Source organism: Anabas testudineus, chromosome 18 (assembly GCF_900324465.2).
Source record: "Anabas testudineus chromosome 18, fAnaTes1.2, whole genome shotgun sequence".
Lineage (NCBI taxonomy): Eukaryota > Metazoa > Chordata > Actinopteri > Anabantiformes > Anabantidae > Anabas > Anabas testudineus.
In genome coordinates this window covers 23,620,814-23,633,159 of record NC_046627.1, presented here as the reverse complement: position 1 = coordinate 23,633,159, position 12,346 = coordinate 23,620,814, and the positions used below count along the sequence as shown (strand labels likewise).

The 12,346-nt window shown below is 43.1% G+C and overlaps 1 protein-coding gene across 4 annotated transcripts in view; it reads right to left on the bottom strand.

The window, feature by feature from the left end:
* col4a6 (collagen, type IV, alpha 6) overlaps positions 1 to 12,346 on the bottom strand; it is an 86,629-nt gene that overhangs the window by 3,210 nt on the left and 71,073 nt on the right. For 3 of the 4 annotated variants that reach the window (XM_026352476.1, XM_026352474.1, XM_026352478.1), the window contains 25 exons: positions 11,504 to 11,587; positions 11,201 to 11,358; positions 10,833 to 11,015; positions 10,559 to 10,742; positions 7,879 to 7,950; positions 7,617 to 7,724; positions 6,924 to 7,142; positions 6,578 to 6,736; positions 6,179 to 6,187; positions 4,145 to 4,315; positions 3,926 to 4,069; positions 3,632 to 3,754; positions 3,309 to 3,490; positions 3,113 to 3,176; positions 2,950 to 3,024; positions 2,742 to 2,849; positions 2,547 to 2,654; positions 2,387 to 2,458; positions 2,046 to 2,165; positions 1,797 to 1,913; positions 1,471 to 1,632; positions 1,270 to 1,368; positions 1,021 to 1,167; positions 635 to 751; positions 351 to 542 (listed from right to left, as the gene is read on the bottom strand). In XM_026352476.1, the coding sequence (XP_026208261.1) occupies positions 351 to 542; positions 635 to 751; positions 1,021 to 1,167; positions 1,270 to 1,368; positions 1,471 to 1,632; positions 1,797 to 1,913; positions 2,046 to 2,165; positions 2,387 to 2,458; positions 2,547 to 2,654; positions 2,742 to 2,849; positions 2,950 to 3,024; positions 3,113 to 3,176; positions 3,309 to 3,490; positions 3,632 to 3,754; positions 3,926 to 4,069; positions 4,145 to 4,315; positions 6,179 to 6,187; positions 6,578 to 6,736; positions 6,924 to 7,142; positions 7,617 to 7,724; positions 7,879 to 7,950; positions 10,559 to 10,742; positions 10,833 to 11,015; positions 11,201 to 11,358; positions 11,504 to 11,587 (3,177 nt within the window). The remainder of the gene's footprint in view (positions 1 to 350; positions 543 to 634; positions 752 to 1,020; positions 1,168 to 1,269; positions 1,369 to 1,470; positions 1,633 to 1,796; positions 1,914 to 2,045; positions 2,166 to 2,386; positions 2,459 to 2,546; positions 2,655 to 2,741; positions 2,850 to 2,949; positions 3,025 to 3,112; positions 3,177 to 3,308; positions 3,491 to 3,631; positions 3,755 to 3,925; positions 4,070 to 4,144; positions 4,316 to 6,178; positions 6,188 to 6,577; positions 6,737 to 6,923; positions 7,143 to 7,616; positions 7,725 to 7,878; positions 7,951 to 10,558; positions 10,743 to 10,832; positions 11,016 to 11,200; positions 11,359 to 11,503; positions 11,588 to 12,346) is intronic. The other variant, XM_026352477.1, reaches the window with a different exon arrangement.

Genomic DNA, 12,346 nt, shown 5'->3' with positions numbered 1-12,346 from the left:
AGAGACATGTTATCAGCTATTTTTACCATATCAGCTGCATTAGTCTAACACATTAACACATCCTCAAATGTCTCTGGACAGGAATATAGTCCACTTAAATAAGAGAATCCAGCAAATCTTCCAAGTGGGTTTTTGTGTGTTATACAGAGAATTAACTACTAACTCTCTAGAAATCACATAGATGAAACTATGAAAAGTCTGAAGGTCAAAAAGCCACTAACACAGATTCTAATATTTACCAGACATTTGACCTTTATTTATTATCAACAGAGACGACAGGACAGGTCTCGCTGGTCATTGATCCACTCTGTACCACTGTCATCAGTATTATCAAATGTGTGTTTTCATACCGAGGTCCTGATTGTGCGCCTTGTCCTGTCCCTCCACGTACAGCAGACTGTATCCATCCCACAGTTTGGCCATGCCCAGAGGACACATGGGCACCTGGGCGTTCTGGCTGTGCTTTACAAGAGTGTAGCCAATGCTCGAACTCCGGCCGACACCGCCGGGGATGCCGGGGAGACCAACTCCACCAGGACGACCTGAGGAAGGAGTTTAATTCTGAGCTCAGATCGACAGATCAAATCAGCAATAAACCAAATGCTGATAATAAATACATCAACAGAATAATGACCTTGCTCTCCAGTTGCTCCAGGGAGACCGGGGGACCCGGCATCACCAACAGGTCCAGGAAAACCAGGAAGTCCAGCCCTGCCCAGTTTACCCGTAGAACCAGCACGACCTTTGGGACCTGTAGCAGTATTTGACGCAGGAGTGATAGAAGGACAAGCAGATATAATTGTTTACGAACCAATGTGTCTAGAACTAACCAGATCATGGTTCACACTATAGTGAACGGAAATCCATTATTAAGAGTTTATATGATACTTATAAATGTTAAATCAGGGCTAGGTGGTTCTAAAATAGGTTTATAGTTAGATTTGAAGACTAAAGAAAAGACAAAACAGCTGTGCTGGATGATAAACCTCTTCAGAAAAACTGGACTTCTCTGCTACTCACCTGGACGACCGGGGAGTCCTGGCTGACCAGGTTCTCCGGGGAAACCGTTGGAGCCTTTTTCACCCATAGGTCCTCGGTCTCCAAGGTTTTGCGGTGGCGGTGGTGGAGATATTATGACTCCAGGGATCCCCTTAGCACCAGGACGCCCTGTGAAGGAGGGGATGCAGGAAAAATACAAGATGAACGTGTGAACGTGTCGTAGATGAAAGAGCGAAGACATTCTACCTGGAAGGACTAAACTCCTCATACCTTGAGGTCCCTTGGGTCCTTTGTTTCCATAGTAACCAGGGCCACCCGGATAACCCTTTAAACCAGGAACTCCACTGAAACCAGCCTCACCTTGTGCTCCTGAAAAGTAAAAAAATGTTTTCCCGTTATGTATTTTAATAACTAAGAAACAAAAACACTTGGTATATTCTTGGTTTTTCACGTCACATTTTTGAGCTTCACCTCTTAAACCGGGGCGGCCGGGGAGTCCAGGGCCTGCAGGCACTCCTGCTTCTCCTTTCCTGCCGGGAGAACCAGGGAAGCCAGGAAGCCCAGAGTCACCTCTGTCTCCCTGAGCTGTACCTGGGCCAGGTGGTCCTGGAGGACCTGGTGGACCTTGGGTACCTGGAGAACACATGAGATACATGTAAGGATTAAAATCAAGAGAGAAGAAGAAGTGGTCAAAATAAACAGGGTCAAGATAAGGAAAGGATCACGCACTGCCTAGAGAGAAAAGAAGGGAATGAAAAGAAGCAAAACAGAAAACTGGATTGAGGAAATGTGTTCACCATAAACTCCATCCAGTCCAGGGTATCCAGGATCTCCCAGAGGCCCAGGAATATTCGACTTCCCATTCTCACCAGGAAGTCCAGGCAGACCAGGGAACCCTGGACGTCCAGGATCACCTGACACACAAACCAAAACAAACCAGCGAGGATTATTATAGAGAAGTTGAAATGTGTAGACAGCTTTCGAATGACACATTGTCTCAACTCTTCTTGAAACCCGCATAATAAATGATTTCTTAGAAGTCTCACCTTGTTCTCCTCGTGCTCCCTTCTGCCCAGGGAAGCCTGGAACCCCTGGGTAGGAGAAGCCTCTCTCTCCTTTCAACCCTGGAATACCAGGAGCGCCGGGTAATCCCGGTGCAGCTCCACCTGGACGCAACACAACGTTCAAAACAGCAGTTAATCTCCAACATCTGTAACTGCAGCGGTTAGAGGAGGTTTTTCCACGCTCTCTCAGTTTGTTCTACGATACGTGTTTCATTCAGATTTGTTGACTGTGCAGATCATAGCATGAACGCAGCTAGGTGTGAAAATACGTATCACCAAAAACATGTATCTGATGTGTGTAATGTGTGTAACGGGGTCCTTGCCTGTAGCTCCTGGCTGGCCTTTTGGTCCTGGAAGCCCGTTAAGCCCATGCAAACCTGGGGATCCAGGCAAACCTGTGAAAGCACAACAGAGAGAGATCATGAGTTAATGTGTTGCCTTTGGAAACAGAAAATGAAAGTACATTAGTGGTTTATCTTTCACCTTTGACTCCAGGACCTCCAAACCCTCCAGGCAGACCGGGAGACCCATCCTCTCCTCTTATTCCAGGAAAGCCAGACTGACCTTTTGGTCCAGGGAAACCAGGGGAGCCTGCATAGTGGATGAGATAAATATGTTAATATCTGACAGTGGTTTCATGCTGAAAGTCATCAGCTTGTCTTCGCAGCGCTTTCCCACCCATTATTCCAGGCCGTCCTCCTTCACCAGGAGCCCCCTTTGCTCCAGGATAACCTGGGTTTCCGGGAAAGCCATTGTCACCGGGGGGGCCATTGATTGCACGTCCACCTGACAAGAGACAGTTATTGAAACAGATGTTTTTATTTACAGATGTTTTAGTTGCAACTATGCAGATGTTTTTACCATAACCAAGCAGGACGAGTCTTACCAGGGAAGCCTGGATCTCCTGGCAGACCTTTAGCTCCTGAAGCTCCGGGAATACCATAACTATCTCCAGGTTGACCTGAGAAGCCAAACACGCGAGTCAATGGATGTTTTAAATTATTAATATTTGATTTTTTTGGTCTGTATTTCCCAATGTTTACGCTCACCTTTGGCACCAGGTCGACCAGATTCTCCAAGGATGCCAGGGAAACCAGGAACGCCATCATCGCCCTGGAAAGAAAGCCATATGGTTTAAATTTCAGCATGTATTTTTAAGCTGAATTTTCAAACATTAAAGTAATCTTACAACTTTAACCGCACCGTTTGAACCTGACACATGTTTGCACTTGAATGTTTTCTTACCCTTGCTCCAGACATGCCGGGGAATCCCATGATTCCAGCTTCTCCCTTTGGTCCTGGGAAACCTGGACGTCCTGGCTGCCCGGGAAACCCAAGCTGCCCCTGTTGTCCTTTAATCTGCCCAGCAAAACCAGGAAGACCAGGCAGACCTGGATTACCAGGCAGACCTGGCTGACCTTTGTCACCTGAAATCAGATAGAAAGTGTTGTTTACAGGTGCAGCATGGAGGGAAATGATGAGGTTATTACACAACACAACACACATGTCAGAAACAACAAATCCATCACTGTTAAATAAAAGAAAAACAAACAAAGATGTGGCGTTACCTCTAGGCCCAGTGAAGCCAGAAAAGCCACTGCTTCCAGGATTTCCACGTTCACCTTTTACAAGTGATTCTACTGGAATAAAAGGAGCAGGCGGGCCACGAAGACCAGGAGGACCTCTCTCACCTACAGAAATAAAACGTCATTGATGTTTATTTGACTAATTGTCTGTAGATGTCTTTACTTCACTGGTTTTAGATCATGTGGCTCCTTATGACTCCTAAAGCAGCAGTCAGTCTGTCTTCAGTCATTCTGAACTGATGATTATTGTCCTCATTCCTCTTCTGGGCTCTTTACCTTTATGTCCAGGGTTTCCTGGTCCACCACGAAATCCATCTCTTCCAGGCCCTCCTGGCAGTCCTTTCACTCCAGGAAACCCTGGACCACCAGGGCGCCCAGGTATTCCAGGAAAACCCGTCAGTCCCGGGAAACCTCTCTCACCTGTGGAAGGAGACAGAAATAAGAGTACCGTTGCCACTACGGGGAGATTTTTCCTGGAGATGGGCTCCAGCCTACCTTTGCTTCCTGGTATTCCTGGAAATCCGTCTCTACTTCCTAGTCCTGGAGGTCCAGGGGGTCCTCTTGACCCTTGTGACCCAGGGCTGCCAGGCTGCCCTGGGGCTCCTTTCATCCCAGCTGGGCCTGGGAAACCTGGGTCTCCTCTTTCTCCCTTTCTACCAGGGAAACCTAACAATGGATGGATGGTGATGGGATAGATAATGAAGGACAAAGGAAAGACGAAGACAGGTTTACTCAGACAAGGAATATTGTACATGTTAAACGTAAATAATGGAAAAAGAATGACATACTCTATGTACAATTTATTAATATGAATATTAACAGTTTTTTTTTAAAGATGAACAACATCAAGAAGACTTCACTTAATGCCATAAAAATAAGCAGCCATAATAAACAAACTTACCTCCATCACAAAATCTATAAAATCAATTAACTGGTTATTTTCATTCTGAATACAAACGGCAGCACACACAGTTTAATAAAAACACACATCTTCCATTTGATTATTTCATCACCTTGGTTTGCTGCAATTGCACTTGCACTGAACAGAGGCAAGCACGATGTGGCTCATTTGACGCACACGTTTTAAAGATTTTAAACATGTAAACATCGGCACTAGATCAAATCTGTAATTAGACATTAATATTATATTAAAATATATCATCAAGTGCAATTCCAGACTGAATTAGTGAGGTTTCAAACCTAAAGTTTGCATACTAACCACTACTAGTTTACATTCTAAGAGAACCCATTTTCAGCACATCTGTGCTGCAACGTTAGCACCAGGTTATGGTAATTAGTAAATCTGCCACTAATCTAGGACAATGCACGGATGTGCTGAAAATAAAAGATTCTTTTAAGAGTGTAGCAAAGCCTCTAGACCCGATGCAGGGGCGACAATGTTTAATAGCGTTTGCACACAAATTGAGTTGCGATTAGATGTGAATATACTGTTATACTCATTTAACTATGAGGATTAGTTCTGGCTGCAAAAACCAAATCAACCACCGCTAGGCCCATTTCTTAATGTTGTGTTTCTTTTGAGTCTCACAACTAAAATGTCCATCTTAAACCACTCACCCTTCAAAAGCAACTGAAGGAATCTTTGCGTGTGGTGAGATAAGCTAAGCGTTCCTTCCAGTGCCGTAGCTGTATGTGCTCTCTGAAGTAAATCCAAAATTACACAAAACTGTGTGATGAAGCATTGTGACCACAAAAAAAACAAAGAGGAAACTGTGTTTTTGTCCATACCAGGGTTAGAAAATGAATTGTTATGAGTCAGTGCAGTTCTGGTGGACTATTGTTAACCTCTGAAGCCCTAAACTAATGTTTGAAAATGCAGCTTAAAAATAAACCAGGCTGAAAACACCATTATGTATATGTATAACATGTGTTTCAAGCTGTAGTATAAAGAAATGAACCCAAACTAATGGCAGACTGGAAGGAAGCAAATCCAAACTAATTTAAGTAATATTCTGTTTAAAAAAACAATGATAAGAGTGACAGATAAATATGCTAGAAAACATGTTCTGGATTCACAGACTTTACAGTGAGTAGAAACTCTAAATTAAGCCCTAATTTAACAGTAAAGTAAATAAAAGTATCAGATAAAAGTATCTGAAGTGAACATTTCTTAACATCCATGGAAAAGTGACTGTTGAAGTTAAATGGTTACTAGTTGATCCTGTTAATTCAAAGGTGATGTTAAAGCATCATTTACCCTAAGAACAAGTTAGGCTACTCATTAACTGGTATTGGCATCTTAAAAAAACAAAACACCCGATTTCTTCAGTTGTTGTACTCTCACACCCCCACATTGACTACCTGACAATAACTGGATTATGCAGATGGACATTTGTTGATGTACAGATGAGAAATTGTCAGTAGGCAGGCACCTCGAGGCCGCTAGCAAAGCACTTGGTCTAATGCATGAATGGCACGAGGATGAAGGGATGGAAGCAAAGGATGGAGTGGATGGGTGAGGGAGGGAGGGAGGGAGGGAGGGATGAGAGATGGCAGAGAGTGTCTCACCTTGGCAGCCTAGAGTGAACGACCCAACATCAAGAAGAAAAGGATGGAGGGATGAGAGGATGGATGGGGGTGATGTGGTGGTGTGGAGAAAGGAGGGAGAAGAGAAGGAAAAACACGACAAGGAGGAGAAGAGGAGAAATACAGTGAAAAAGAGAGGGATGAACCAACACAGGTAAAAGTGAAGGGACCAGCGGTGAAAGGATTTCTCCAAGATTTAGTTGAAGAGTCTGTTTTTCTTCTTGAATTATAAATAAAAATAGAAGAGACTAATTAAAAACATACACCACTTAAATATGGAACATGGAGAGAAAAAACTTCTAAAAACCTACAAAATTCAACTGAAGTCTGGTCAGCCAGGTTGTGAAACACAGCCATGGTTGCACATTTGTGTTTTCTCACCTGGAGGTCCCCTCAGTCCGCTCTCACCAGGAATTCCAGGCTGTCCGCGAGTGGAGCCAGTCGGCTCCCCTGGATATCCCGGAAGGCCGGGAAAACCGGGAAGACCGTTAACTCCGCTCTCTCCCTTCAGTCCAGGAACACCGGAAAGTCCGTCAGAACCTGACAAAAGAAAAAAAAAGGAAGAGAAGTTCCTCGATTTATTCATTTATATATTTCTACAATATACATTTGGCTTTAGGCCAGAATGTAGATTTTCACCAGCACTCAACAGTATTGGGACATTATTTATATTTGTGTCGCTTTTTTGTTTCTGAATCTACTTTTAGTTTATAACAAAGTGAGTCACCAGGTGCTCCAGGTGCTCCAGGTGTCCCGGGATAGCCCTTGTCTCCAATGGGTCCTGGAAAACCGTCAAATCCTGGTGGTCCAGCTGTGGCTCCCAGTACCTCTCCGGGCTGGCCTTTAGCTCCAGGAAATCCTGGAATACCATCCTTGCCCCTGGGTCCATCAAAACTCTGTCCTGGGATACCTGGAACTCCAGGTTCTCCTCTAGGTCCAGTGAAACCTGCATGGAAGACGAGTGGAGGGAACAGTACAGGTGATTAAGGAGAATGAAGTCAGGTCACTTCGCTGGTCAGGTACAGATAATATAATGTACTGACAGTGATCCACAAAAGGATCCATTCATTTTTAACTTTCTTCCTTCGGTTATCCAGATGATGTCATCTGAATGAGCAAGAAGGAGTCAAAGATTAATATAAGGATGGAAGAAATAAGTTATATAGTAATACCATTCAAATAAATGTACTCACCAAACCAGAACCATAAATAGGAAGTGGAGAAAGAAGTGCACATGTGTAAAAATAATAGTTAAGTAGACATCTTCACTCACATTATATGTGTACATAAAGCAGCATTTCTATGTTTAGACGTTGAAGTATGTGCAGTATATACAATTATTAATTAAATATACAGTTATACAGTTATTGCATAGAGATTAAGATAAGCAGTAACAGATTAATTTCTCAGTGACGTTTACCTTGTGGTCCAGGTTGTCCCCCAAAACCGGGGTCTCCTCTCTCTCCTTTGGCACCGTCACGCCCTGAACGTCCAGGCTCTCCTGGGAAACCTGGCTGACCTTTAGGGCCTGACAGGTGTCGACAGGTGGGACTTTAGTCATGAGTATAATTTCATTTTGCTATAAAGACACTCACCGGAATCAATCAGTGCATCAATCTTGAAACGTGCAAATAGTCAGGAAAAGAAAATAATAACACAGCAAAACCTCTGTTGAATTTTACCTGGTGTTCCTGGGCGACCAGCGGGTCCAGGCTCTGCATCCTCACCGGATATGGTGCATGGGAGCAGTTGGCCTGGTAGCATTCACATATAAGTTAGTGGTCGGCAATTTACATGCTCTTTAAAACACACGTACACAGACATGGACAAACAATGGTACCAGTAACGACTTTTATAGTTTGTTTCTAAATGTTTATTGACTTGATTGTCTGTCGCCTCCATTCATGCCATCACTGCTTTCACATTAGAGACCTTTGTTCAGGTTCATCTGAGTTTCATTATTAGAATTACTGTGTGTTGTAGGTTGAACGTCGTTAGTAGGAAATTCATCAAATTAATGGACAGTTTAAAAAATTGAAAGGGTTTTGTCAATTCAGTGTTGGGTTTATGTCTAAGGATCAGTCCCAACAGTTCCATCACTTCTACTGGCTCCCTTCTTCCTCAACCCTCACTGGTAAAAAAAAAAAAAAGCTTTTAGCAGAGGCAGGGCTTTAAAAACATGCACCAGGTTTCAGCAGCTTTGATTAGAGGGAGATGTTTGGAACAATTTGAGGCTAGTTAAAGACTGGACGGAAGATTTACACGACTCAAGAAGGTGGTGTTGCTCTAAATTATCATTCAGATAGACGTGAAAATCCACTGTCAGTCAGTGAGACTGATGTATTTCCCACAACTACCTGCTTTGAGGAAATCCTTGCAAGTTATTATTATATATTTATATGTTAAAAGTATTGAAAGCTCTTCTAAAAAGAGACCCCTAACTACTTAGGAGTTTTATTTGTGGATATTCATTCCATTGCCATTAATAAGGACAACATCTGGGCTGCCAGATTGTAAAAATCTCTTTGACTTGGTCACGTAAATCTAATCTAATCTGGCCAACATGTCTTAGATTATTAAGCTTTTTTATTATGTTTTAATGCGTCTCCATATGACCAGTGCATCGTTGAATGTTACATAGTTATAACATCCTATTTTATTTGTTTACACTGTGAACACACAGGAACAATGTAGACAGTAGACTGCAACATCTGATTAACTGAATGAAGCTGGTCAAACCACTGCTGGGCCCTCTGTAGTTTCATATGACACTATCTGTTAAGTTATGAGTAAGTTACATTTCCTGCTCCACTGCTTCTGTAAGCAGCCTTTTTTTTTTTTCATGGGATATTTTTGGCATCCAGGTGTTGCTGAAATGCCTGAAACTAGGACCACAGATCCTCTCTCCCGTCACTAGTTACGCTCTCTGGTGGACGAAAAAGTTAGTTACCCACCCGTTCCCTCTCCGACGTCATTAACCCCTCCACAGCTGTTTTCACCTGGACAGATACACATGCACAAGGAAGGTTAGAGAAATAAGGGGATGGATGGACGGAGGGAGAGAGAGAGAGGGAGAGAGAGAGGGAGGGAGATGAGTAGAAGATGGCAGCATACAAAGCCAAGTCAGGGTCATTTTCATGCACCAATAGAGCACATAAATGATTTCTCATCAAACAGATGTCAGCAAATCAGTTCAATTCAATTAATTCAATTAATTCAAGGCTCATTCAGTTAAGGCAAAAGCATATTAAAAATGTTTGCTTCAATGAAAAAATGCTCCACAAATAGGTTATTCCCCTTAATAAGAGCAGAGAGAACATGACATGAACATGGCAGCAATGAACCAAATTCACTCTGCTGCTGTGTCATTCTCTCTCAGCTCCAGTGACAATAACCTTCATATTAGCAGCAAAATGAATCAGTAGTTTAGCTTCAGCACTGTGCTTCGAGAGTCATACTGAAGGTGAGTGGCTTTGGGTCATTTAGTCTCCGAGAGGAAGAACGGAATGACATCGTCAGGAAACTGCTGGTATGGTGTTGGTGTGCTTTTGAATCCAGATGCCCCCGGATCACAGTTAATTGATTAAACCAGCCTAAAGTTGCTTTATTTTAAAAAGTGGCTCCTACACTTTTTTGGGAGCCACAGTTTGTTGGGGGAGTTGTCATGCAGTGGAATGTGCAAAGCTAAAAAATCTAAATCAAACTAATATTTAGAAATATGTGTGCAGACACCAGCGCACACGGGAAGAAACAAAACCCCTCACACCAGCATTTTCCCTTCAAAAGACCAAACCAAACCCAGGTTTTTGGAATAATTCACAGCTTGGTGAATTCTGATGGCCTCCCCTCCTCTGGGACTAAAGAAGCACATTAGTTGTTGTGCAAACAGCATTAAATTCTCATCAATCAACCCCTTAAAAATGAAAGCAGTTCATGGGTTATAGATTGTTTGCAGGAGAAGAGTATAAGCACATTAATGGTGACCATTAATTATGTAGTTAACCATTCGCTGCTGCAGCCGAGGCTTGAAGGGAGCCATGTTGTCCCTTCAGGCCCTGGAGAGTTGACTGATTCAGTGAGGCAGATGAACCAGGAACTGTTTGTCCCCTAGAAACGCCTGATAATGGTTTAAGGTGTTAGGATGACGTTGCTATAGTTACAAGAGCATGTGGAGGATGGAATGTATGGTGAGATGAAATGGAGATGGATGTGTAGTCATGGGCACACACACACACAAACACACACACACACACACACACACACACACACACACACACACACACACACACACACACACACACACACACACATCTTTTCCCTCCTTTCCATTTGCTTCTCATGTTCCTCTGTGGCTTCACTCACCTCTTGGTCCAGGTAAACCTGGTGGACCTGGTAACCCATGTATACCGGGATCTCCAGGCTCTCCGGGAAAGCCAGGAGTTCCCATGTAGCCAATACCGGGCTCGCCAGGGGTACCCGGACGACCTTTAGCCCCTGGGAACCCTGGAAAACCTTTCTCTCCGACTGCACCAAAGCCAGCGTCGCCCTGCAGAGAAAAGAAGAGGAAGGGAGGAGAAGTTGTTTTAAAATCCTTTTCTGTATATGGAGAACATGAAAACCTTTGTACTCTACTTACGGGTGGTCCAGGGGATCCAGGGAAGCCTGGAAATCCATCTCTGCCAGGTTTTCCAGTTTCACCAGTAGCTCCTCTTAGTCCAGGTGCTCCACGGTCTCCTTTCGATCCCGAAACCTGGTTGGGGTAGTACGGTTCCCCTTTCTGTCCCTTACGACCAAATACACCTGTTTCACCAGGTCGACCCTGAAGGAGAAAAATGGCACGTGTGTCCTTGCTCCAGAACCTTCCATTCAGTTTCGTTGTTGATTAAATTACACTACAACACAGTTGTCAACTACAGCAGCCAAAACCTTCATGAGGCCTGTCAACAACAACAAAAAACAAAAAATCCATCTTCATCTCCAAAGTAGAGTTAAGGTCCTACTTACCGTAGGTCCTGGAACACCATTAAAGCCGGGTGCACCGGGGTCACCAGCCACACCCTTTCCTCCACTTAAGCCGGGGCTGCCATAGGGTCCTCTGGGTCCAGGTAACCCAGGCAGCCCTGAGGGGTATCCTCCTTCGCAGCCACAGTCCCCGGAATCACCTGGAAAAAATGGGAAAAGAAACATAAAGCAAGACAGATGAGAAATGAGTGAGAGTTAAGCTAAACTAACTTTGTTAGTTTATTGTGTCATTTCATGCACACACAAAGGTTTACTCTGTGTGTCTGTGTGTGTGTGTGTGTGTACCTCTGAAACCTTTCTGTCCTTTGTAACCTGGCAATCCTCTGGAGCCAGGAGGCCCATCCACTCCATCGTAAACATCCAGCGGATCTTCAGTTAAAAGGGTAAATTTACAAAGTTAAAATGATAAAGTTAAAAAATTAAAACTGTAAATTTGCCACAAAGTCGCGCAGATGAAGATACAAAGTGAGATTTTTAGATTCCAGATTGCTTCATTTATAGCTGAATTGCACTTGCCGACGTAGGCCCTAGTAAACTAGATGAATACTGTACCTGTGACGTTCCTGTCTTGGAGGAACTCATATTTTATAGCATGTTGTCTCACCTAAATATTTATGTAATTTAAACAGGAATAACTTAAATCAGCACAGTGCAAGTACAGCTTGTGAAATCAGGGTTAGTTTGCTCTGTTTTGTTCTTCAGATTTCACAGAAGATTTGAGCTGCGGCAAGATGACAGATGCTTGTAATTTATTTTAAAGCACTGAAGTGTTTGCTACATAGTAAAATATAGAATAGCACTGTATTAAGCATAAATTCAGTGATTTTACATCGACTATACTGGCGTTGAGCTACTGGCCTAAGCAGCATGCATAGTGTTTTGCAGTTTGGCACCTACACAAACAAAGGAAAAGAAACTGTTCGTCTGATGAAATGTAACATCACCTCTGTCTTATTGTCAATCTGCAAGAAATTTAATCGGATTGTTGTTGTTTTATTTTCTTTCTGTTTGTGTCTATTTGTGCTTTTTTTCCTTATTTTCATTTAATGTGCTTGTGCCAACAAAATAAAAGTACACAAAAGTACTTCAGTGTAAGTACTTGTCTGAAAAAGTACTCCACTACAATTA